Source organism: Bombus vancouverensis, chromosome 7 (genome assembly GCF_051014615.1).
Source record: "Bombus vancouverensis nearcticus chromosome 7, iyBomVanc1_principal, whole genome shotgun sequence".
In the NCBI taxonomy this organism is placed as follows: Eukaryota; Metazoa; Arthropoda; class Insecta; order Hymenoptera; family Apidae; genus Bombus; species Bombus vancouverensis.
In genome coordinates this window covers 855,899-883,820 of record NC_134917.1, presented here as the reverse complement: position 1 = coordinate 883,820, position 27,922 = coordinate 855,899, and the positions used below count along the sequence as shown (strand labels likewise).

At 39.6% G+C, this 27,922-nt stretch overlaps 1 protein-coding gene across 3 annotated transcripts in view; it reads left to right on the top strand.

Moving 5' to 3' along the window:
* nolo (ADAMTS-like no long nerve cord) overlaps positions 1-27,922 on the top strand; it is a 280,796-nt gene that overhangs the window by 246,404 nt on the left and 6,470 nt on the right. For all 3 annotated transcript variants that reach the window (XM_076620070.1, XM_033336905.2, XM_076620071.1), the window contains 10 exons: positions 2,324-2,465; positions 3,632-3,764; positions 11,501-11,603; positions 12,839-12,937; positions 21,921-22,062; positions 22,264-22,357; positions 24,908-25,299; positions 26,035-26,164; positions 26,896-27,106; positions 27,540-27,850. In XM_076620070.1, coding sequence (XP_076476185.1) covers positions 2,324-2,465; positions 3,632-3,764; positions 11,501-11,603; positions 12,839-12,937; positions 21,921-22,062; positions 22,264-22,357; positions 24,908-25,299; positions 26,035-26,164; positions 26,896-27,106; positions 27,540-27,850 — 1,757 coding nt within the window. The remainder of the gene's footprint in view (positions 1-2,323; positions 2,466-3,631; positions 3,765-11,500; positions 11,604-12,838; positions 12,938-21,920; positions 22,063-22,263; positions 22,358-24,907; positions 25,300-26,034; positions 26,165-26,895; positions 27,107-27,539; positions 27,851-27,922) is intronic.

The following is a 27,922-nucleotide window of genomic DNA, read 5'->3' as shown; positions in this document are numbered from 1 at the left end:
GAGAAACATGATTCACCAAAGTTACTTTCTACGCGAATTCCGCGAACGGAACGGCGCCTTCCAACTGTCGAAGAATTCCCGCTGAAGTGGAAATGCTGTTTCTAAATGCTGGCGAACGGCGAACGTGTTTCCGATGAAAAGACGCGAGCAACGTTGCACGAGCTCTCACTTAAGCAAGACAGCGGATTGACAGAATTTTTTGAAAAATTCTACCGCATCGCTGTTGCGATTGAATATTAGCCAATATTAGACAATCATTAAGAAGGAATACACAAACGCATGGAGAAAGCATGAAGATTAGAATAACACAGAAAACGATCCACTGCACATATCCGCAGTAGTAATATATGGGTATCCGTGTGTTACTATTTAAAATTCGATCGATACCAACAAGAAGACAAATAGTCGAAGAAAATGTTTTGATAATTATCGTATACATACATATATTCAAATAGATATGGCTTGACAAAATCTTTGATCTTTGGTCGTCAAAATCGTCTCACCGTGGCAGTCGATCGTTCTTAGGATCTCGTTAGGCTCGTGCCTCTCCTTTTTACGCACTATTCCATTTACATATATCCTTCCTCGTCTCGACTCTCTTTCACCTGACATCTTTGCCACCAGTTTGGTTCGCTCTTCTCGCCCGGATAAGGGATGAATAATGTACTTGCCGACCTCGGAGCAAACCTCCATGCTGCCTGAATGACAAATCAGTTTGCCGTCCGAGCCAGGTCACGAATCGATGTCAGCTTCTTCTCTCGTTCGCATCTTCTTTTCTTCTTTCTTCTTCTTCTTCTTCGTTCTCTTCCTTCTTCCTTCTTCTCCTCTTTCTTCTTCCTCCTCTTCCTTCTTCCTTCTTCTCCTTCTTCTTCTTCTTCTTCTTCCTCTTCCTTCTTCCTTCTTCCTTCTTCCTTCTTCCTTCTTCCCTCTTCCTTCTTCCCTCTTCCTTCTTCCCTCTTCCTGAAAGGTGCTACTGCATTTGTACTGGACGCTCGAACTGTTCGAACTGTGCAACCACATTCAGATTATGCAGAGTGACACCCACCGCTCTTCTTTTCGTTTCATTGATTAATCTTTTACGGTTTAGCGCTCGATGCTCGAGTTCCATGACACCTTCTATCGTTCCGTTCCGCCTTCTATTTACGTTTGACAGCATAAGAGAGCTAGCTCGTTGAGCGACGTATACGTGTCTTGTTTCCTTTTTCAAGGGGAAAGAAAGAATTTTGGATCAAAACGCGTTATGGATCACCGAGTCGAAATTTGTTTCGCGTTACAACCAACCTGGTATCAGGAGACTGAGTTAAAGTTCTAGTTTATTGCAAATCGAAGTTGCTCCCAGGGGTGCGTGACATAGCGCGGGATCGTCTTTAGATTATACGCCCACCAGGACCAATGCTTCTACTTGGTATAAAACGGGGACTTAGCATGAACCCTTAGAGTTTAAGTACTGATTTACTATCTATTTGTCGTTACCCACTTGATTACACGTTAAATCTCGAAATCTAAATGCAGACGAAATTTATCCACGTTCAAATTTATTCATTTATTTGCATAATATTTATCGGAAAATAATTAAAAGAAAATATTGTGAGGCTTGATCATATAACGCGAGATGTTTTGTATGTTTCATGTTGCAGAAAGTGTTACATGAACGACGTGAATTATGTTAGTTCAAGTAGAAGAAATAGATCTTTATATTTGTTATATCTAGATCGCGGATATTTTTGGAAATCTACATTCTTACGAACATAAGTAAAAAACTGAAAACACGTACTAAATCTTATAACAACTACTTTACCTTGAACGCTTTATATATTTTTGCATATTCTCTACGTTTTGCTAAGTTTAAATATCTGCAATTTACTTATGATTATTAGCTTCTATAAACAAGAAACAAGTATCGCATTCCCAGAAAAGATGAAAAAACTCTGTTAAATTTTTCTCGCGCGTTATATGGGTGTTTTTATTGTACTCTATAAACACTGCTACAACATTTTATTAACGCTAACTTCAGCATTAGACAGAGTAATTTCTTTATTAACCTTTAGTATTTATTAACCCCACATAAAAATAAAAGAAAGAACCCCGTCGCCAATAATATTAACAAATTCGATAAAGACGATAAGAATCACAATAATCTAGACAAAGGTCTATGACAACATGATTTTATCAACAGTATAAACCTATAAATTAATTTTTTCAGCCAATTCCACACAGCGCAAATAACATTAAGCAACTTTCTAGACGCAAATCGAAAGAGAAACATTTGGTAAAAGAACGACGAACAGTTCTGTTAACGAAGGCGGTGTGATCTGTGTTTCAGAAAGTCGGCTGCGACCTGCGAGTCGGCAGCAACAAGAACACGGACCCGTGCGGCGTGTGCGGCGGAAACGGGTCGAGCTGCCAATCGCGATACTCCTGGAGTTTGGAATCGATATCCGCCTGCTCGAAATCATGCGGCGGAGGTGAGTGGTTGGTTACGAAGTTCATTCAGTTGAAGCACTTACAATTAGTTCACCGGGAGGTAGTCCATTTACATCGACGCTGGGAGCAATGAATTCTAATGAACTTTGAACCCGCGAATCGTCCAACGTTCCTCGGTACTTTTGCCGAAATTAATAACGGCTACTTACACCGGTTGATTTCTCCCTGCTATCGTAACGTTACGCTTTGCATTCTAATCGCTGCCCTCCTTGAACGTTGGACACTCGAAGAGTTTCCTTCCTCGTTGTTTCGTCAAAGAACAGGAGAAATGTACAATAGTTGGCGAAAATCTTGAAATACTTGTCGTAGAAAACTTTATTTTCAACCATATGTGTGCTGTCTATGTATTACGTAAAATATTCTGAGATAGCTAAACTTGTAGAACAAAGATCATCGAAACGATACCCGTTCAATGAAACCTCATCTTTCATGGACGCTTGAAAAGTCTCTTTATGAAAATATACGAGACCAAATTTAGTCGAATGCAGAGCAAAATTTTGTCACGAACGATAAATCTCTATTTCAGAAACGTAGTGGAATCCTCTTTAAATCTTTATACTATTTTCCACTTTACGAAAACGGTACCGTCGATGTAATTTAAAATGATCGTTTTAAACGTCCCATCTCGCAAACGAAAAAATTCATGGAAGAGCAAGAAAAAATGAAACATACAAATGCAATCCTCTAAGCTATCCTCGTCTGCAGGAATCTCTAAAACATTTTAATAATTAATTACCCAGTATATCAATAAATATTAACGTTCAGTGATATTATATATTTAGAATGGCTATTCACGTTGTATGCTAACTTTTTACTAAGTATATCGTTTGCGATGAATATCTTGTAATTTCTATATTCAGATTCGTCTCAAATTTTATAGTACTTATAACATTTCAAAATTACACATGTTTCACAGAACATAGAAGTTATCAGTGTTGAAATATTTTCGTGAACCAACGTATAACCCTCTATAATTCTCAGCCTTGCAATTGCTGCTCAACATTCTTACTCCAGTTTTATTTCCAAAGATAACTGCGAACAAGACTATCACGAAGCAGATAAGATCACGATATTTTCGAAAAACGTTCCTTCTGCAAGTTATCATTCTTCAGTCACAAGTTGAAATACGATTTCCGTTTTCCGTCAGGTTTCAAGATCGCAATGGCGGTGTGCAAGACGATCGGCCCGGACGAAAACGTGGTAGACGACAGCTATTGCGATCCGGACAACAAGCCAGAGAAGACCCTGATGCCGTGCAACACGCACCCCTGCACTGCAAAGTGAGTACCTTTCCCGACGTCTGGTGTACGTGTCCGTGTCAAAGAACGTTAAACCGATGCCGCGGATTTTCGTATCGAGGCGAAGCGTGTGGCTTCAAATGCGCATACGCGGACAAGTACAAGGAGTATTTGACAGATTGTTCGCGGATTTTTCCACGAGTCATGGATGGAGTGCTTGTACGCGCTCGCGGTAGAAAAACCAGTTCCATCGGGGGCGATGTCAATCCTCCACATCTAGATTTCTATTCATTTCTCTTCTACCAATGTCGCCGAGAAAAGAAACTCGATCTGATATTTCTATTCCAGAAATCAATGACTTTAGCTGAGGGCTGAGGTATTTGAGACGTTGGTGACTCAACTTTTTCCGTTCATTCTCTTCGGAATATAGGATTTAGGACGCAGAATTTGTAATATAAGACGTTCCAGGTTTTCTCAAACTTTGTCCGAATGTTCTATGGGGATAAGAAAAAGATGTTATACGAACATAGAGGGTTTGAGGATTTGTTAAAAGGTTACAACGAAAATAGAAAATAGAACGATATCGAAGGCAGCAATTTTTACGTGTGAATAACTTTGAGAAAAATTGCATCAGACGAATATTATCACATATAGTGAATTACTACTTTATAAAATATAATAATAAATTCAATTTTCTATATAATTGTTTTCGGTGGAAACAAGGAACGTTTTAAAGTGGACTCTGCTTTATATATATATTTCTTATCTCTATTATAACACTAAAATAAAGCTTGAAATAAAATGAAATCTTATAATAAATTTATATTGCAAAATCGCAAGTGTGCCAATACTTTACGACTGTTTTAAAAATTCATGATTCATATTTGGTATATTTAAACTTTAGAGTGGACAGTTATGTTCTACAAAAAAAAAAAATTAAATAGAGAATCATATTTTTTACAGATTTAGAAAGAATTTTATATGAAAATCGAGGCCGTACCGATACTTCCATTTGGCGCTATATATTGCGTTTTGTGACGGATTTAATATATTATACATTGGTGAGAACTTACGTCCAACAGATGAAAAATAGAAATTCGCGATTTTTCGAATCGCTGCTAGTCCAAGTAACCTGTACGTTGGACTGAAACCTAGGATCAGAAACTTCATTAAAGCTTTTCTAATCGGCGGGACCCCGGGGTTCGAGATTGAGCGTTTCGGTTTTACGAGCAGACCAGGGAATGTTTGACTCGGGGAGCACGTTCGCGCAGCTGCTCGAAATTCTCGTATTTTCCACGTGCTATTCGTGAAATCGGAACTCCCACTTTTGGGATTAACGCCGGCCAATCTTCCTCTCTGACCAATTTCCTCGCCGTAGCCGCGGACAAAGCAAGCAAGCAGTCCCGATTATTGTTAGACAAGCCGTATCGGTGGTGGTTCTGTACGTGTGCAACGCGTGCACCGAGCAACCAACGCGCAGAAATGGATATGGTAGCCGTGTAGACTTGCAATACCCGGGCTTGGAAACGATGGGCCGGAGCTTTCAGGCGGACTGAACGGCCATTAGTCGACGAACGTAGCGGGAAAGAGCAAAAGCCCGGCGGGCCTCTTTCTGAAAGAGACTTGGAAAAACAAGCCCCCAGTACCTTTCACCGACGGAGACAAACCCCTTGTTCTACCTCCGCGTCGAAAACACCGATTGCGAACACTTTGGCTAGAATCGCTCGTTGAATATCGAAACGGTTACATATACATATGTATAGCTACCTTCTTGCAAGCCACGTTGTACAAGTGTTCAGAATAAAGCCTTTCTCGAATATCGTCGAATATTCCGCTGTTTACGGTGTTTCACGTTTTATATTTACGTCAAGGTAGTTTTTTGAAAGTTATTCCTTCTACGTTGCCTGTATATCGTACTATGTACATTATCCTGTATATGTGCAACATAATGAAAACATCGGGTTTGGCAAATATACAGAATGTACAGAATATAAAATGTATTCGTATGAATTCGCGTACATAAGATTTAGTCAGAGATAACAATTGGATAAAAATAAGATAGATGAGAACACAATCTTATCTATTCTTTAATATAGAACATTTCGTTTTAGAGAATACGTCTGGAATAAATATTCAGCTTTCAAGTTGCTCCATCGAAGTTTCAATAAAAAGACTGATAGTTCTAGAAAATATGTTCATTTACTTACTAGACAATTGATACGTGCATACATTGGTTAGTGAATTACTATAGTATAGTGAATCGATATATTCGCTATAACAATATAATCATAAAGAATGTCTATGCATCGTTAGAATCTTATAAGTTTGGTCCATCTTCATCAACCAATATAAAAAATAACTTGGAAGAAGTACATCTCGACTATCTTTCCGTTTATACTATCTTTCCGTGCAATATATTCTCCATTTTAGAACACACATTTATATGATATCCGATATCTGCCCATATCCTTCATTTTACATTGCACGCATTTTTCACGTCTTTTTTTTCCGTTTTTTAACGTAACGTCGATTCGCATATCGTGGTCGAAGAAACACAGACGAACAGCCTGGAGGAAGTAGAATACTCCGACTGTCGAACAAACAATTCGTCCGGCGATATGGCTGTTTTTCCTGCGAGCCAACGGCTCGCGTCGACATAAAGCGCGCTTCTTCCTCCGGAGATCGCGATCAAAACCGTCGTAAGAGTAACTCCGCGAAACGATCTGCCAGCTATAAAGTACCAACTAGTCGGGACCATCGTCGGATCTGGGGTTAGGTTCCATGCTCCTGAAAAAGTTATTTAAAGGAATTGCTCGACTTTTATGCGAATCTCCCCACGGTTGTACAAACGACTCCCCGTTCCACTCGATGATGGTTGTTGTATCGCGTTCTCTTCTACGATACGACCCGACACAAGGAAGAAACGAGACAATTTATTTTCTAGAACCCTGGTATTTACCTGTTCCAGTGTGTGCTTTTCCTCTTACCTTGCTGTCGTAATTCAGAAATTCGTTGCGATTTATTGATAACTGTAGAAGTTTCTACAATCCGAAATTCAAAAAATTACGAGACATAGAAAACTCCTTTGGAGAAATTTTCGTTGAGACGTATTTGACTGATACTAAACGACTTTGGATTTTTACGCGAATTTAAGGTTTTATGGGCACAATTAAATAAAAGAATAGAACATAGAGATTCGTTTTACCTATTACAAATTATAACTTTGTTCTTTAGTACTTTACTTCGGATATTTTAAACACTTTTGTATATCATATATGTATCCTGTGCATCTTTGCATCTTTTTTCTCATAAATGCATAAAGAGGATAGACATTATATATTAATGAAAAATTATGGAAAAAGAATTGTTACAGTTTAGGTCATATTTCGGAATGAATTTCACCAGGGAAAGTATAACGATTGCAATGTCCGAATTCGGTACCCTTTAAACGACGCATGGAACAAAAGAGAAATTTATTTCTCTGATTCATAACACGGACGTCCAGGGGGAAGCTGAAACTGTTCGCGATAAAGCGTAACGATCAGACGGGATAACGAGAAGAGAAAGGGAAGGCGAACGTCCCGAGGATATTTTTTCGAAGACACAATCTTAGTTCTTGGAACGATACGGCCTGTTCTTTGTCTGGATAAAGGAAACGGAGGATAAAAAGGAGGCGCTTTAAAGCTTGTTCCCGATGAGAATCATTCTCCAGACTGGCAGACACTACTTCGGCTATCAAGTACAAAAAACTCGCCGCGAACCATTTTTACCGGATATAAAATATAGCATGTAGTTGAAACGTGCACAGTTTTTCCCTTTGTGATCGAAAGTATAACTCGACGTGCAACTTAAGTTTGTTACCTTGTTGCCGATCGACGTCCATCTCACTCTCTCTCTCTCTCTCTCTCTCTCTCTCTCTCTCTTTCCATTTCGTTAGCCAGGTAGACAATTAATATTAAACATCTGAAAAATTCAATTCAAGAAATAACGATGGTATTTGTAAAATACAAAGTATCTTTTTTTTTATAAAAAGTAAAACATCCTCGTATAGTCGACGGTTTAAGACTTTTCTATTCTATCTATCTACGTACATCGGCATGAAAGAGAATCAATTATTACGTCCGTTAGATTTATCCCAATTTTAGTGTGAAATTCATTGCACTTGAATAAAAAATATCGCCGTAATACGACGCCTATTTTCATTGAAATTTCAAGAACAGAATATAACAAAGCTGACTGTAGCACAGTATCTGAAGAAAAATACGTTGTCATCCCATAAATGGAAACGAATTTTTTCGCCTCTGACGCCACAATATTTCTCGTTTCAAGCGTGAATTCGCACTCGCGCGTTTCAAAACGGCCAACTCGTCTCAGAGGGAAACGGAAAGGGTGCTTTTTACTCGCTTCAGTCGTGCGTGGCGAAGCGTCGCGAAACGAACCTTTCCCTAATGCTCCAGAAATTTGTCCGGATTTAGCCTTGTACCACGGTCGTTTCGTTTTATTTCGCCTCGATTTCCAGAGCAAAGACACGCAAAGTGTCAAGAACACAGAACGTTCGCTGAAGCTAAATTATGAAAATTTTCGTCAAGTCGTCCCCGGGTCGCTGTTTAACGTTATTATATGCAGCCAGACCAGAGCAAACTTCGCCACTTGGATGATGCACGTAGCCAAGAACTACGGTTAATGCTGCACCAACCAGAATCTCGAGTGGCTCGGGTTACTTGAACTACCGTTTAACTTTCCACAAGAGGCGAATCACGCAACTGATTCGCGCCACATTTTCCTCTTTAACGTTGTTCGACCTTATGAAGATGCTTCTCGAACACCAGCAAATACCAGCTAAGATAATTGATCGATTTAGTACGGTGTTTTGTTCGTACGCAATACATGCACTAGCTGACAAAAGCGTTTGTACAATTACGACAGAAAATTTATGTTGGTAAGATTTGAAACCAATCTGAAAATGTATAGAAGAGTTACATAATACTTATTGCAAATACATATATTTGGTGTAAAATTAGTATTATAGCCTGACTGTTTCATTGCTAACAATGACAATTGACTGTTTAAATAGCTATATGGCCTTTGTAAAGTGTATTAGTTGTAATTTGTAATTGATGCATAAAAATTTGTACAATCGTAAAGATCTCGCTTAAATCAACCAACTCAAGTATAAACCTTTGAAATGTTTCATAATCGCTTCAAAGCAAAAAATAACTTACAGTTACCGTCTTAGGATTCCATCGAACGTCTCTCGAGTAGAGTAAAATGCGTTCGATAAAGTGGTTCATGAAATAATGTCACGATCCGTCGTAATTGGACCATGAATAATTTAACGAACGTCGTTGTTCGTTAATCGTTGCGATATTTGTGTTGCGAAAACGAAGGAACGTAACGATTGATCGTGAATTCGAGGGTGAAAAATCAAAACGGGGAGGGCCGATAGCAACGTTAACGGCCACAACGGTTAATAAATCACTGAGTGGAGTGGGCCTCGTCAACATTAAATTGGTGCTAATTGGCCAGGCCGAGAATTTAGTTTAATTCGATTCAGCCAGGCCGGGCAAGTGGTCGACGTTTCAGCTATCCCCCAGGAGAACCGGGATTTCTAAACCGCTGCCTACCCGCAACTGTGTATTAAGCCACTGAATACTTCAGCGGCTATTATTCTATGTCGTGCTAGGGATACAGGCCCAATTAAATTCCATTAAGCGTTTTCCGGAACATTTGACGATTAATCTCACGATCCGGCTACTAACATCGATCGACCAGAATCGTGTACAGAGTCTGGCTATATAATCTGTGCAGGCTAAGAGAGGGGTAATTAAACATGGTGGTTGATGGTTTCGTGTTATAGGCACAGGGAATACGTGAACACGTATTGTGTTTTGGTTTAGAGAAAATTATCAAGATGTTCAATTAAAGAGATAGTTTAAATTAAAAAAAAAAGATAAGTTTCTACCACCGAGCAGAAATAAGGAAGAAAGATCTATAATTAGGATTAAAAAATTTGTGAAATTTTGTTGTTCAATGTTGCTGGTATATTGTATCTGTGGCAGAAAGTTCTAAAAGATAAATATGACCTGATGAAAGCAAAATAGGAATAAATAATTATGTTTCGGTCTTAAGAAAAATAAACGCTAATGCTCTCAAAGGCACTTACGTAGTTTTAGTGATCGTAACAGAAAGATAGTCCTAGTGTTAGTGCAATACATTCAAGATCAAGGGATCCATAAGATAGAGTATGTCACGCCTCGTTCCATTAGCTAATAACTCATCGTGAAAACTCGTCAACAGATCTGGTATTATCAGTAAACTGCGCATGTTTATGCATTTATTGGGAATTCGAAGGTATAAAAATCTACAAACAAGATTTACTTAACTTTCGTTTCATTTGGTATATTTATGAAACTATGAATTTGCATAAACACGCACAAATCTAATTATCAATTAGTCTTTCAGTTGCATTTAAAAAAGTTATTCGAATAGAAAAATAAACCATAAAATAAGGATTATAAAGAGTAAAATAATCTATGATTTTAGGGATAAATAAAAAGTAAATAAAATCTACCAAAACAATCAACATGTTAAAATGCAAGATTTATTAAATGTAAAAACGTTATCGATCACTGGGGACGATCTTGTCAAGATAGAGTCGCGAACGTGTTAATATGTTTCATTTAGCCCTTGTAATAAATAGAAGCTAAAAAACTTGGAAAGGAATTGGAACATTTTTATCAGATGGTACACGTACTATGGAACATTTACTTTCTTGGAATTACAGTGGCTTTTATGCTCAAACAACGACAGAGAAAATAACCGCCAAGCTAGGTGGACGTATCGGGACCAGCTTACACGTATTACAACGAGAGCAACGCAGCTCGTCGCGTATCGAGCAAAACTTTCATGTTAGCGACGATCGATGGATTCGTCTGGCGACTCGCGAACACTTTTGCCTCGAAAACACGCGATGTAGCGGAAATTGAAAAAGTCCACGGCGATTAGCGTTCCTTCAGTTACATTTTTCCGGCTTCTATCGACTATCATTTCTCGAATCAAGTAATGCTTCCTTTCGTCAAAAGTTTATTAAATCGTATCTTGAACGATTCACTAAAATGAAGCTATTTATAGTAAACTACAATAAAAATAACTTTGCAGATTCAAAAGTATTTACTTGTTATTGTTTACTGTTTGTTAATCAGTCAGTTTGTTAATTCCAAATTACAGCATGTTCGATATCGATCGGTTATTCTCTGAAAATATCTACCTCCAATCGGCAAATTCACCGAACGTGTCGAAAGTAACTTCGACGAGGAAAAAGCTTTCATCGCAGACGTAGCCAGCAATTAACTTGGTGTTGTAAATATCGATCTTCGATCGATGGTGCTCTCATCTCGGATTTGCACGCAAGCTGTTTCAACGATGAGCATCGCGGGATCTGATTGCGGTATCGAAGATGACTTCCGGTTGAACGAAAACCTCGTCGAAGGGAAAGCTCTCCATTTTAATTCAGCTATTGAATCTTTTTTCAAGCGGTTTCGAAGCGCTCGCGGAAACTATGCAATTCGAATCGCGAATTTTTTCTATCAACGATACTTTGAAGAAACCTCTTTCCATAAAATCGATATTCTTAATATTCTTAATATTCGTCAGAAGAAACAGCAATATGATGCTTTGATCTTACATATGAACGTGGAACGTTATGCATGTAACAGGCCTACATTTCTACTATACAGTTACTAGACTGGCGTTTCAATTGATTCTTTTTACGTTTCTAGATGGGTAGCCGGCGAGTGGAGCGTGTGCAGCGCCAGTTGCGGAGGCGGATCGAGGACCAGAACCATTTTCTGTACCGAGGAAAACGGCAATGAGACTACGAAGGTAAAAAAGAACTGGGATAAAGATAATTTAAATACGCGGAATTCTTTTATATTAAATCCCCGGGGGTTTTCGCTTGGATATCCCCCGTTTCTTTCCACGGGAAACACACTATGGCGAACGTTCTCCAGACTAACGTCAGAAGAAGCGAAACGGAACGAAAACGTCGCCAAGCGAAAGAAAGATCGATCAGATTTTATTTTCATTGTATTATACGTAACCGCGTAACCGGAATTCTATTCGGTTTCTCGGGAAAGTCGAACGTTTTCCGGATTTAGTCGCGTCTAGTCCACGGGATTTATGTTTACGAAATATACTTCGCAAGTACGATCGGAGCCGTGCCAACGATAACGATAATCTAATCGAAATTTCGCTCCACTTTATCGTTGGAATTTCCCGTTGCTGCATCGACTCCTTTTACGGCTCGTAATTCCTCGTTTCGCGCCGATCTCGCTAATATAAATCTCAGGCTTGACACCCGACACAAATATAATTGATAATTTCATTCGTCTTTGAGACTTTACGACAGTGTTCGCAACACGATCTCTGCTAGAACTGTCACAGAGATACATGCCTATCCATCCATCCGTCTGTCCATTCTGGTGCCTATGACAACCTGGCAAAACCCACGAACCCTAACCTAGTTCGGTTCGTTTAAACTGCAAGGGCCGTTCGCGGTTCTCTGTCAACCACCGTAAAATCCTCTCATCCGAGGCTCGACAAGAGCAGCCGGGGAGCACACGTACACGTTGAAAATACGTATGGTTAGACACGACGTATCGTGCACCACGAGGATTTGCATCTTCTTCTATGCTGATCCCACTGTGTCATACCTGAGCAATGAGTAGATGATTCTCTTAGCGGTAATATGGAACATAATAGGTGCGATAAGAGCACGTAGAATATCCAATTATTCAGATAATATAGTTTGATAAACATTAGAATTACTGAAGAATCATGACGGTCGTGTCTTGTTATAATGTTAATGAAATTCCAAAGTGCCTTTTTTTTTAACACACACGATACATTCATAATAGATTTCTAGAAGCGTTTAAATACTTTCGTATTCGCGAGATATTGTATATTTGCAAATCTACAAAGTTTCTATAACAAGTTACAAATTTTGTCCACAAAATAATTTCGTATCAAATATTTGATATAAAAGAATGTTGCCAGAAAAATTATATCTTTTTTTACACATTGAATGGGATAAAAGATTTAAGTCATTATTGTTGCAGCTGCCTGACCACAAGTGTAGCAGCACGCACAAGCCCCGTAACCAAGAAACTTGCAATACCATCTCTTGTCCCATGTGGGAGACGAATAAATGGAGCGAGGTGAGTACAAGACAATCTCAGGTACCGGAACGGCGACCCTCGCGCGCGTACATGCCGTGAACATGCAAAACGAGTAGGAGGAGTGATATCGGTGCAGACAGACCAAAGTCATTCGCATGATGGTGGAATTTAGGGCTCGACGAGATGCCACGAGGAAAGCAGTATTTATTACCACCTAGTGTGACGGTCTTTCGACCTACAGGGGGTTGCGCCACAGCAGTATTTATTACCAACGTCAAGATGACTCCTCTACTAGAGAACGGTTTCTAAATCGGCCGAGTTATAAACTCATTTCTCATCTTTGTTTCCTATACAACGAACGATCTTTTTTCCTCTCCTTATCGGAATTCTAAATTGTTTCGCGCAAAACTCCGTTCTCGACGAAAGACGAGTTTGGAAACGTGTCAAGTAGCGAATTGATTAATTCTGCTTTGATGCGAGTGCAAAAATTTGATATACGAAAATTAATTATTATTTAATAGGAAAGTCAATTTTCTGCAAAATATAGTTTCGAATGAAAAAGATTTCTCTTTACACCATCGACTTGTTTTTGCATATAGAATAATCATGCGTCTTGTCACGCTATACATATCTATATTCAAAGATCATTCAAAGATCATTGTTACATCAGGAGCATAACAGGATTTTAATCGAAGCTATAAAACGCGTGCAATTTCGCGTCGAATAAACACGGGGGAATAATTTCTATCTGGCAGAGTTAACGTCGTTATGCGAGTTAGACGGACCTTTTGTCTCTTAAAAGGACGTTAACGGGCTTCGTGGATGAGGCAGACGAACGTGTAACCTTTCTCTATCTGGTTATATCTGTCTATTCGTATCAGGAAATCCGATTTCCTCCGGGAACAGTAAACAGGTCGGGCTGATTGTTGCAAAGGGAAATGAAACTCGTTCTGCAATTTGCTTTGTGCGAGCCAGATGTTTTGTTATCGCGTTTCACTGCGAGTTAACGTTAGCCCAAGCAGCCGCGGGAATGCAATTTTATCTTTCTTCCCTTTGATTGGTTCAAAATTTTGAACCATGTCAGTCGAATCTTTTAAACAAAAAAGAAACGTTTGCTATCCTTTATCCTGTATATAAGGAATACTTTGTACTGTATGTACATATATGTAAGAACATATATGATGAACTTTTAAGATCGATTATACTGATATGAATCGTAATTACATGACTGTGTAAATACATTTAGTGTCGCTAAGGGAAATTTAACTGAGCCAAGAGAACCCTTTTACCAGTCGTATGTCTATTCTTAGCCATCAAAACCATTCTGATCGTATCCTGATCAATACAATATGCATATCTGAGTCGCACAATGCAGTCGCAAAAGATTAATCAAAACATCTATATGGAGGCTTTCGCAAACATCCGTGACACGACTTCTCTGGTGAAAAAATTGTAGCACTCAAACCGAAAACATCGTGGACGACAATAGCGAGAAAAGGCAACGCAACGAAATTAGCGGATCGAGGGGCCATCGTTCAAAGTTATTTAGAACTTTCTCTTGTCCGTCTAGAATGAATGACGAAATGAGCCACGAAACAGTTTTCTTCCTCCCAGTAATTTTATATCCGGTTCTGCCCTTCTGTGGTCGGAAAACACTTAATTTGCTCAAACATTTTTGCCTCTTTCCCCATTCCCTTTCTGTTCTAACGACATTAACGCCTCGGTAAAGCGTTTCGGCGTCACAGCCAGCCAAGTCCAAAGAACTTCTTGTCTGATCTCACGCGCGCCAGAAATTCGCTGAAATCGGATTTTCTCGAAACCGAAGGAACTCGACCGAGCATAACAGCTACCGTGGATCCACCAATAACCCACGGGAAAGGCGACAGGTTTGAACGCGTAGAAATGGAAGCAAACGAGGGTAAATTTTCACCTTCACGACGCAACCATTCGAAGCGTCTGAGCTTCCCTTCGCGAGAAATGCGTAGCCTGGTTGCACTTACTTCGTCCTCCGTCCCTTCTTCCAAGTGTATCTACACGAATTTCTCCCTTTACCTCGCGATTCACCCTCTTTCCTGTCGTATCTACCTCCCTGATGCTCTTTCGGCACTCTTTGAGGATGTTCCAGACCACATCATCCACCGACATCAAACAGAACGATTTAGTCGTCAAATAACCTTCTTCTTGTCCCCTCGATTCGCTCCTCTCTGGGTTATCTGCAGCCCCACTTCGCTCACACTCGCGTATCGCCCTTTCGAGTATTCGAGCAAAAAGACGGACACGCCTTTTTCCTACGATGCTCGTGGCTGGTCCGTGTCGTAAGAACAAAAAATGCGTAGTCGTGGAGCACCGTTTCCAGATCCAATAGAAAAACGAAGGGATGAAACATGAATATAGGAGGCAAAAAACAAGGGCGAAGAAGAGGGTAGAAAGTGTTTTCAATAAAATGAAATGCTCTATCTGTTGCGATCGCGGGAAACGAAACGAAACACGATATAAATGAAACACACAGGGATTCCGCGTGTGCATCCCTGACAAAATATTTCAAGTCATACCGTGAGCTACGAGTAATTCAATTTCACTACGTACCTCTATATACCATGTGGGAGAACATGGAATTTTAATAAAAGTAAATAGAAAAGGGAACAACTGTACGAGAAACAAAAAAGAAAAAAGAAGAAATATTCGGCAGCGATTTTGCGGAACATTTAACGAGACATTTCACATGGGTTGAAAGGCAAGAAGCCAGGAACGAACAGAAGACAAACGGAGGGGAAGAAAAAAAATAGCGGCGCGATAAGAGGTTCGAGAGGAGAGGCGGAAGAAAGTGGGAAAGGCGCGTGAAGAAGAGGGTAGGAGGGTGCATTCTCGTGGAAAATGCCTCGCGTTGCTCCACGAATTCATCGCTGCCGATTGCATTCGTGGTGGACTCATACGTGCACGTGCTGTGTCACACGCATACGATGACACGCCTATACATGCATACAAGCGCAAGTACAAATCGATTCGAGACACAGCATCAAGAGGCTCGCCGCCAAGTGCGTCGCCGTTGCAGCTTTGCTGCAAAGCATGCACCACGGGTCCATGACTTTGCTAGAAGGTTTCCACGGAATTCGTACGCGCTTACCGCGTAATAAATGCGATTCAGATACAGAGAGTATACATTGTAGAAGGTTCGAACGACGACCCAGTGGCGCCTAAGGGAGTTTCAGGACTCGTTTTGGCACGATACTCGATGACCGACTCTCTTCCCTCCCATTCCTTTCATGCTGTACCCTGTTCTATAGTCACAACCATTTCTTGCGTTGGTCGAACAACTGTGTGTCCTGAAAAGCGCGATATCTGCTGGAAGCATTCCAGGCATTTGGTTTCGAGGACATCCGATTTCATGCGTTTATGGAAATTTAAGTCCCGCTTTCCCGACCTCTTGGATTTCATTCCGATTTCTGTTTCAGCTCGATGCATTGAAAACTTTTCCTACATTGTCGCTGTTATATACGAGCATACGATAATTGTGAAACTTGGAATTCAACTTCGTAGCTCGTCTAGCAATTTCCCTAGTTGGCTACGATCGCCATGGAGATCGTCGTTCCATATCTAGAGAAATGTGCAGCGAATTAATACAAGCCGATGCCATTTATCGTTAGTAAAGCCCAGATGTTCGTGCATTTAAAATTTTTAAGGGAAAACCGCGGAATATAGTTATGTTGTAGTACAGAGAAACACGCAAGTATAGCACTCAAAATATAGCGCTCGTTATGATATTTAGTAAGTGAAACGGGTTTCTGAGCAGGTGTTCATGCATAAATATCCGCAGTCCATTTACTAAGCACAACTTTCAATCACAATTACAACTCCTCTGTTTTTGATAGGACAACCTGGTTAAAGAGAAATATCATCGGAAATGTGAACGGTATAAGATCGTTCCGGTGGAGAAGAAATTAAAGTAACTTCGCTATGTAACTTCACGCGGGAGACCGTTTCGTTTATATTCAGAAACAAACTGGAAACGCTGAAGAAAGTTCTGGGAACAATAAAATTTTACAACATCGTATCTCAGACTGCCAGGCGCGAAACAAGGGAAGCAACCGTTCTCGAATGGAACGGCCTGAGCAGAAAAGTGACTCACTTCGCGTGCTCCCAGTGTTGGCTGATGCAACCTCGAGCAGCAAGAATAAAACTGCAATAAGAGGTGCAAAGAGACGCAACAATAAGGGACAACTTGTACGAGAGAAGGTCGCGTTGCCTGCTTTCTGCTCTCTATCTTTCTCTATTTCCTCTCCTTGCTCGCAGAGAACGAGCAAAACTTTTCATCTGGTACACGCGAAGTGGGAAAAATCAACGGAATTCCCAGCGGAATCCGCCAAGCGAAGTTATGCTTTATTCATGAGGGCCGCTAAATGCACTCGCGCATCCCAGATACGTATTTATTACTGTTACTCCTCGATACGTAAAAAGCACGTCGGTATTTCGCGAATCGTGCGGACTCATAATGGCGGCGGGTGGTGACAACGAAACGTTTTCACTTCGGAATATTTCAAGATCCGCGTCTCCTATAGAAATGAAGGAGCGCAATGGGAACGGCACAAAGAAAGGAAAAAATTCTCGGCTGCAAATTGAAAGTTAAATTTCGTTTCCTCTCCTCGTTTCTTCAACTCGGAGATTACCGATTCGTGTCTCTTCTAGTCCCTATCCTTCGTCAATAGAGCACATATATATTCACGTATATGAAAATAACAATGAGAAGAACGTTTTTATATACATTTTTATGGACTTTTTGATTTCTGACACTCTTTTATCACCCTATTATCGAAAATTAAAACAACATGTTAGGTACGAAGATGTAATCGTTATGTGAAGTTTTGTAGAATCCAAAGATACAATTGTTAGGACAAACGATATTTTAATACCTTCGATAGAGTGATATTATTATTAATGAGCAATATTTAACAATTTTGAAGAGAATGAAGACATTGACAACTAACTACTATTTGAAAACAACTTCTCTGTGAAAAATAGAAAATATAATTTGTCGCGTTCTTCCCCTGTAATTTCATATAAAAGCGCTGTTAATTTAATACCTACTCGTTCCCAAAGTGACGAATGTGAATGGAAATTTACGACGCTCAGAAGATGATGGAGGATTTGCCGATTTATTCGAAGACCACGATGCTTTCCGAAAAATTCTTTCGGCAGGGAGAAAGCGGTATTAAAGCATTCTGCGCATTGATCTTCGCGATGAAATCGTTGAGTGAATGTGGGACTGGTTTATTACGCACAATACAATTCACGAGGGCGAAGAATCTAGTCACGTAGGTACATGACGAAAGGGATCCATATGATTTATGACTCTTCGTTCTTCGATCAATACGAACAACGATCACCTTTTCGCTACGCACACTTGCAAGATACCGTAAGGCGAGTATATTCAATGGAACGATATTTACCAAAGCTACGATTCCATCTATTCATGGTATCCCGTCTAGCTAATTCAGATAATTTTAAACTATCATACGTCATATACGCACATAATATTGTACACAAATGGTAAATTATCGTCGATTACCTAAATAATTACTTAATTACTTAATAATTAATAATTACTTGATAATTAATTCTGCATTCTCATAATCAGCCAACTGGCCCGAATTAAATGCCAGTGAAAATGTCTGGAACCTGGTCAAATCATCCGAGTATTCATTCTTGACCATTACATTACAAAAATTAGAAATGTTTAACAAAATAATGAAAATATAGAGGCAATGCGTACGGAACAACGCTCGGAAGGATACAAACTATAACGAAGACAAAGAGAATACGTATAACATCTCGATAAATGATAAACGTTGCTATTAGAATTAGCTGACGGCTCTCGTTAAACAAATGAGACTAAAGTTTCCTAAGAAAGTGAAAAATATTGAAAGTTCCGAGTGATCTTAATTAAATAAATACAGGCTCTGTAGACTGAAACTCATAATAAATTCAACTAGGGAGAAAATTGACAATGTTCTACCGGAACTTGGAATCATCAATAACTGTGTTTTGTCGCCGATTATAAAAATAGGAAAGTAGAGGACGTTGTACGATACAATATCTGGTGCTTATCAGTGTCGATAACAAAGGCGGCAAACAGCGTGCTTTCGAGAACGATACGAAAATATCCCTAGTCACGTGTAAGCAAAAGTGTGTGCAGCATGATTTACGGCTCATCTCATGCTTGATCGATACACAATGGCCTCACTCCAGCTGACGAAGGAAACGTTGCAGCCTGCCAGGAGCAAGGAGATGGCGTCGGTATCCTTTTGCCAGCAATACATAAAGGCAGCCCTCTTATACCCGTCAGCACGGTAATGATTTCATCCGAGGCTACAGAGGAGGAAAAAGAGTGAACGGACGGGAGAGAGGTAGAGGAAGAGAGGGTGAAAGAGCCACCACCGGAAGACAGGAATTGATAGATTTCTCTCTTTTGTGAGCTCAGGAGCCATGCAAATATTGAACTGAAAGCACAGGGCTCCTTAAAGCACTTCCACGATATCGGACCTCCTTCTTGATGCTTTTGAGACGAGAGGTAGGGATGAAGGAATGAGGAACACGGGAAATATATGCTGAGATCGGATGGAAGTTAAAAAACGGAGAAAGGAAATGAGAGAGAGAGAGAGAGAGAGAAAGAGAGAAAGAGAGAGAAAAGAAAAGGAAAATCGGAGTGCACTAAATGAAAGCAAAGTGGAACAAAAAAGAACAAAAAAAAAAAAGAAAAGGAAGAGAGGAAAACGAAAATAGCGATTCAAAGAAAGAAGGGTAGATCGGTTGACGAGACGAAGATATACTAGCGAAAGAAACAGAAATAATGGGGCTGAAATAAAGTAAATGATGAACGGATAAAGCAATGGAAAGCGAAAGGAGAAAAAAGCTTAGAAGTAAGTAGATAAAAAAGGAAAGGTAAATGTGACGAACGATAGAATAAGGACAGAAGCAAACAGCAGGAGTAAAGGAGAAGGCAGAGTGGCTAAGTCGAGTGGGTTTCCGCTTTTCTCGTTCATGTCACCTTTCCACCTTCGACGTCTTGAATGATAGCTCTGGTATCCGGATTTTTGCTCACTCTCCTTCTCGCTCGCGCTTTTAAACCGCTCAGACCATTCCTCGTTCTTACCTCCCCGATCAACAGACTTTATTCTGGTTGAGAGAAGTTTGAGATCACCACCGTGGCGCCTTCAACGAGACATTCTGCTTTCTTACTCCTTACGACTCTTTCGCAGCGAGAGGCTGAAAATGGTACCTACCGGTTGAGATTCGGCTGCGATTTGATCCGACGTAAAAGCGAATCTGATCGATCCTGAAAGAAAGATTCCAATTGTCTCGTCTTCGCGTTAATCAATTCGATTAAACTTCTACATATTCTCCATAATCAAAATACAGACACGATACAGACAAACACTGAATTTGTCGTAAGTAGAGTGTAAATTTTCATATACTTCTAGAAAATTGAAAGTTGTAGAAATTCACAAAATACAGATATAAATTCACAATATGCCAAGATACATAAAATATGCAAAATATAATATCTATTATTCTATTACTTAGCTGATGAAACAAACTTCTGATTCAGTTTAGTTTGGATCTATAAAAATGTAAATTTGCATAAATTCGCGCAGTCTAATTATGGGGATAAATATAGCTTGACAAATTTCATATTAATTAAAGTGAAGAAGCAATCAATGATTCTTAATTGTATTATCTCAATGTTGCCGTGTTTCTTAGAGGTTTGCTTCGCGAAGAGCGAAAAGGCCGAAAAGAAGAGTTTCTACGTCACGAGTGATCAACGGAAGCAATTACTTCATATCTTCCGTGACAGGAAGCAAAGAGGTCGAGCACTGTGCTTTGTTTCCGGATTTACAACACGCTGAGAGGAAATTTGTTCGATATTTCTGCATGTCACGTCGCGTGTACGCGAGACCCACACATTCAGCCTATAATGAAGCAAGAAATTCGTTTCTCGAAAGTTGAAAAATGTTTTGCAGCGTATCGTCGATGCTTAATATCTTCTTTGAAAATTTATCTCTAAAAAAGTGGAATGAAATAAATCTGTACTTGAAAGATGAACTAATTTAAATCCATGTTTTTAAGTCAAGTTATATAGACATTTTATTATCTATTTTCATTATGTCACAAATGAAGGAACATTATATAACGATATGAAGAATATATATGTATTATACATCTTATTTCTCAATAACAATTTTATTCTAAGCAAATTGTTTCAAATATTAAATATTATTTAGTTACAAATTCGAGGAGATAGTTTCGGGAAATTGTCTTCTGAAAGGTTATACTTCCAGTGAAAAGCAGATCAGTTACAGAAACAGTAAATATATCGTGACAAAGATTGCCATCCATCATAGGCCATCATATAGAAAGATATTCTTGAAAAGTATCTTAACTCGTTTTTTCTTCTGCCCCTTAACATTCTGTGGCAGACCTCACCCCGATAACGATCTTCGAGGAGTCGTTCCAGAAGAACCTTTTAAATTGTTTGAACGTTAAAATGGAACTTTGCAAATACCAGTTAGTATACGAAATTAGATTCCACAGTGGCGTCACGAAACTTTATTGTTCCTTCGCCCTGCCTTTCCTTCGTATTCTCCCCTATTTCTATGGACTTTATCCTGCCCCGACTTCGGTATTATCTCGCTTCGTATCCTCTTCTTGTTGTGAAAACCGTGTTCCAACTAAAGCTGCTCACAGTTGCCAAAATAAAAAGTTAAAAACGAAACGGTGTGTAAAACGGGACTTGGTGGTTGCATAAACTTTTCCAAATACTTCATATTCACGATCCTCCAATCTCATCGATCCAACCAGATTCATAATTTCCTATACTTTCATCTGTTATTCAAGTGTACATTCCGTTCATGAGAATAAATGATCAGATTATTAATCTATTATTAATCTAAACTAATAGCCACTGGCCTCGTTTCGGAACGATTCGCTGGCAACGTGAAAACTTATTTTTCCTCGATGTGATCGATAGTGTTCGACGACATGCGGTACCGGTGTCAGGACAAGGACAATCGAGTGCAGAGATGCCGTTGGTTCGATCTCAAAGGACTGCGACCCTACCGAGCGACCGCACACTGAGCAAGAGTGTAAAACAAATATCCCCTGCCCGATATGTAAGTTTTATAAGTTACATTCCTATGCACCGCTACAATCGTTCTTCGTGTCATTTGGAATGTGTTTATCGGTAGAATCCTTTCTGATTTCTCGCTTGCACGATTCGAAACGATTCTCTACGACCTCGAATCTCGTCGATGGTCGTCGATTCGGATGAATTGGTAAAAAAATATTTTATGATCGGTGAATTTTCATTTCAGATGGCGAAGAAATGACGCAGCCACTGATGCAACCGTACCCGCCTCCGCCAGTGTCAGAAAAATTGATCGATCAGCCGATACCCTCAGAATCAACGTAAGTAACTTCTCTGAAAATTGATAAAGATATACGCGCGGATATATATAAATCGATATGGTAATATGTATTCAGCCGGCCGAGGCGGACTCGGAGCTAGATATTTACAATATTACTACACACGTCGTGCAATCGTAGAGCTTCTCGTTGCGCTGTTCCTTCCCCCTTTTGATCAAAATAACAAAACTCGTATATAGAAAGTCTTAGATAGAAAGTCTTCCTTCTTAAAAGCATTCATTTCTTGACGTCAATTGATCTGTCCTGACAGATATACGATCTACTTTGCCTGTGGCTGGTTGTATCTGAGGTATCCCATTACTGTGTCTCTTTCTATTCTCTATCACTTTAACTCTTTCACTTCTGTGTTCTCTTCCTTTACTTTCTCTTTTTCTTCTAACTTCGTCGATTCCCTTCTCTCTAGCATCCACCCACCCACTTTCTTTTCTATTTGTTTCCTTGGTTTCTCTTTCTTTGTTCTTCTTAAGTTTTTCTTAACTCCTTCCCTTTCGCTATCCCATCCCAATAGCTTGCCTCTTGCCTTTTGCTTCTTGTCTCTTGCTTCTTGCTTCTTGCTCCTTGCTTCTTGCTTCTTGCTCCCGAGAAAGAGCAAGGCAAACCGACGTTCTCCTGTTTCTGCTTAATGTTTCTCTGTTCCTCCTTGTTAATCACCATCGCCACCGTCAGTACCCTCTTCTCCTTCCCCGCGTGCTCTACAATCTCTCGTAGATTCTTCGCACGCTTTTGTAACTCACCGCAAAGCTGCAAAATCTAAAAACGCTTCTCCTTTTTCAACGAAATCAGGGTTAAGCGAGTTTTAGAAGCATTTGACATTCTCACCCTCTTACCAGCCTCCACGATGACTTACCACCGAACGCTTCACATCCTTTCTCCACCCTCTTCCCCGTTTCGTTTATTAACCATTTCCCTCAACCAACTTTAGGCTAGACGAATCCTCTTCCAGATTCGTTTCTTCTTCTTCTTCTTCTTCTTCTTCTTCTTCTTCTTCCTCTTCTTCTTCTTCTTCTTCCTCTTCTTCTTTTAGCGTATAGTGTTTTCTTTTTTTTGTTTATCTTAGCATTGCGTAGGCGCGTCAGCGAGAATATCGCTTTACGGCAAATGCAAACAGGAAAAACGACACCTGTCGCGTTCGTGTAACGTAATACACTTTCAGCGTTTCTTTATTTTATTATATTTTTTTCACCCTGTTTCCACGGTAAAATAAAAATCTCCGTTGCTCGTGGAAAATAATAGTAACCAACGCAACGCGACAGGCCTGTTTTCCGCTGACGCGCAACAGTTTTCCAACTTAAATATCTCTTCTTTGCTTGAAATTCCGGAAGCTTAATCTCCCTGTTTCTTAGCTAACTTTTTCCTGGCTGTTGCTCCTAATGCATTTATGCAGATTACGAGATTTACCGTGATTTAATTAGCGCATAACGCGAATGCCGTAGAACAAGCATTAGCATAGACTAACGACGATGATATTACGTAGATTGTTACGTTTGTTCCTTTGCCCCCTACAACGATGTCTTTTTCTCGTTTTTCAGCCCACGTTATACCACTGTAACTTTGTAGGCTTAGCATGCATTATTTAGATCGTAGAGCTGCCCTCCTTCTCTCATTTTCTGGCTCGGTACTTGTCGGACGAATTTTACACGAGCTTTCGCCGGATTCCATCCTCAGAACAAAAATCGCATCTCCCGTCAGAGAGAAATACATTAGTCGATTCATTTTTAATGGAATTTATTAAAAACAAGCTTTAATTTGTAATTCGTTAAAAAACAATTATATAAGGATTACTAGAGTAGGAGCACACTTTGATTTGTAATTAGTCGCTGTTTGCAAAAGATAACAGGATATTGCCACCTTCTATGATATTATTCTTCGATATTATTCCTAGTTTTTCGTAACGCTGTATTTGTTCCGCGAACTGATATCGCCGATACACGAAAGCAAATTGAAAACGTTGTCAGCTAGAAGTCATTGATTGATGGACAAAAGTAGGTACTCGCGGATAAGTTCGAATGGGTGGCTCGATTCAATAGCGTTGAATAGAGAGGAGGGAAATGGAAGGCGCGGTTTTAAACGTAATCCTGGAATAACCGGCAGTTATTTATCTGACCTAATCGATGACAGGACAGATGTATGGGTCGCTCTATGTACTACGAATACATAGTCGGGAAACCAATAAATTCTACAGGAATAAAGAAGGGAACCAAAATATCCGAACGTGCACAAAGACACCACTTTTAATATATTCGAAATTCCTTCGAAGTTTGCCTGTTTGACCACTAAAATTAGGAATCGACGTTTTTCTTCTATCGTTCTTATAAAAGATATCGAATATATTCCTTCCACCATGTCAAATCGTACACTGATTTAAATCAGGAATCTTTACGAAATTTAATATGTCAAATTGCCCGATTCGAAAATAGAATTTCGTTTAGAAGTTACGAGCTTCATTTCGAAAACCTCGAACGGACTGTAAAAAGAAGGATACCTCTTCGGACACCATATCGAACTTATATCGTTAAACGAATGATCCTCCAGATTCATCGCGAAAGAATGGTCACCGTGTTCCGTCACATGTGGCGAAGGAGTCAGGCATCGAGAGGTCCGTTGCAAGATATACCTCGAGTTCAGTCGAACGGTGGCCGATCTTCCGGATCGACAGTGTTCAGGACCGAAGCCGCTCGAGAAGGAGAAATGCATAATGGGACCATGTAACCTGATCGAGAACAGCCTAACCTATGGCATCGATACTGTCGGTGATAGCGGATATGCCGAGCCAAGCCTAACTGACACCTATAGATCATCTGCAGGAAGTTCCAGCGGAAGTGGTTACGACGCTGGGATCAAGGTCGCTCCAGGAAGCGACGTGCAGACTACTTACTCGTGGAAGGAAGCTGGTTACACTCCTTGCAGCGCCACTTGTCTCGGAGGTAAAGGATATTCCGTTCTATAACTTGTTTCGTAACAGTGAAAATTAAACGCGTGCAAACGCTAAGGCGTGTGGTAGATGTTGTAAAGGAATTTTGCGAATTGTACCAAGCAAAACTGGGACGAGTCTCAGCGAGGCTTGAAATTTAACGGAGCAACAGAATGGAAATGGAATGCAAATTCACAGAGGAAACAAGAAACTTCAAAAGCGGCGTGACGAGTACGTTTCTTGATCGTCACGCATTGCACTCGCAAAGAGACTGTATTCGAAAACTCTGATGTTCCTTCGTCGAAGAGAATGTATGAAGTAACGTTTAAATGTTGTTGCTAATTCAAGCATAGCATTTCCACGCAGCTTATACCGATGCTTGGAAAATCCTTTTAATCGAATTATCTATCTTTCGTTCTATAAATACTATATTTAAGCGACTCTAATCAGCCGCAAACGTAAGTCAAGGAATTATCGGAGATCAGATCAGTAAGGATTAACGGTATGAATCTAGGTTCGTTCCGCATAGAGCGCTTAATTAGCCGGGATAATTCGACGCGATTGTACAATCAGCGGTGCTCGACGACGAGTTAGCCGATTGAATCGCATCGAACCGATAGATTAAAGTCGACTCGTTCCACGCCGGAACACAAATGTTTTCTCTCTCTCTCTCTCTCTCCTTCTCTTTCTACTGACCATCAGTTCTGCTAATTTTACCTTACTTTTTCATCGTGCAATAATATTTCAGGTTCTCAAGAACTGATAGTGAATTGCGTGCGAGACGACACTGGGAAGACCGTCATGCCATTTCTCTGCACCGCCGACACCAAACCGGAAGTTAGGATAAGGGTTTGCAACGATCATCCTTGTCCTCCCAGGTAACACGTCAAAAAACAAGTTCATAATCAAAAGTAACTTTTTCGCACTAGAAAGCCATTCCTTAATTTTTATATTATTTATAAATATTGCTGTATTAAACATGAAAATGAATGAAATCTTAATTCTACAGTTCTGATCTATTAGGTCGTCCAATAAGTTTGTGCTGTTCATTTTTCCGTCATGTAGATGCTTTAAAGCATCAGTCAGTTCCACTGTTATTTCTTTTATTTTTAATATCAATGTACATTTGACTTTGGAATATTCAAGATTTTAGACATCCGATGTACGAATAAACTTTCGGTTTTATCTGATCATAATCATAGTCATTTTGTCCTTGTCTATTTAAAAAATGTAACTGATCTTCAAAATTAAAATCGTTTTTAAATATTATATAATATTATATAGTATTTCCTTTTTAAAAAGGTCGCCTCACATTTCACTTATAATTCTTTAATACGTAAGGATCAAAACGCTCGCTATTCATAAGTGTTTTTCTCTCAGATATCTTTTGTAGACTGACTGCGATCTTAGAAGATTGATATGTTATCGCTTATCGTTCTCTATAAATCATTACATCATCAACGTTCTTCTATATGAAATAAAACACAGTATAAAGAATATGTGGACACATTGCGTCACAAATTCATTGGACGATTTAATAAGAACAACTTAATTTAGGTATTATTCTATTCGCAATTAGCCGGTCATTACGATCGATCTTTGTCCACAGATGGAACTTCAGCGAATTTTCACCGTGCATGAGCCCGTGCGGGATCGGTATACAAACACGTGACGTCACATGTATACACGAGGTGATACGCGGCACAGGTAAGATGGTCCCTGTGCCAAGCCACATGTGCCCGCAGCCACCACCAGCGGATAGACAATACTGTAACGTATGGGATTGCCCAGTTAAATGGAGTACAGGCAAATGGAGCAAGGTACTTTACCTCTGTTCAGTGAATTAAATGATATGATCACCTCGATCGGGACCCGAATTCACGGAGCTCCTCGATTGAATCATTTAAATGTTAATTCTATTAAAATTCAGCTCCACGAATTTAGCCGAAAATGCTATTATAACCGTTTGAACTGACCGATTACAATTACTACATTGTGGATATTTATGTATCCATAAGACATTTGAAAATACAAAAATACACAGGATACACAAAATATACGATACTATAAAATATCTAAAGTTTAGTACTCTGTATAATATTCAGTATACGTTCCATCGTTTTAATTACATTTATAGTTTAACTACTTGCTCGTGATTAAGTGAAATTTAATTCGATATCAGAGACAGTAATAAGAATTAGAATAAGAATTATTCTTGAAAAAAGGATTAAAGATAGTGAATGGTGATTTCAGTGCTCGAAAACCTGTGGAGGAGGTGTAAAGAAACGCAAAGTGACCTGCGAGCAAATAATGGCCCAGGGGCGTAAACAGAGTCGAGAGGACCGCGAATGCCCGTCTCAAAAACCATCCACGGAAAAACCTTGCAACACTAGAGCTTGTCATGATATGGATGCAGGCTCCCTGCCTATAATTACCAGTCAAAATACGACATACAATCAAACGGATTTGAACGCGAAGGTAGATTTGAAAATCGGCGGTGTCGCGAAGGTTTTCCAAGGCACATCTTCCATCAAGATTCGTTGTCCGGTTAGAAAATTTGATAAGTGAGTTTCTACCGTAATTCAATAAAAAGATAACATAGTCTAATAAAGACGCACCTACATAACATTGATATC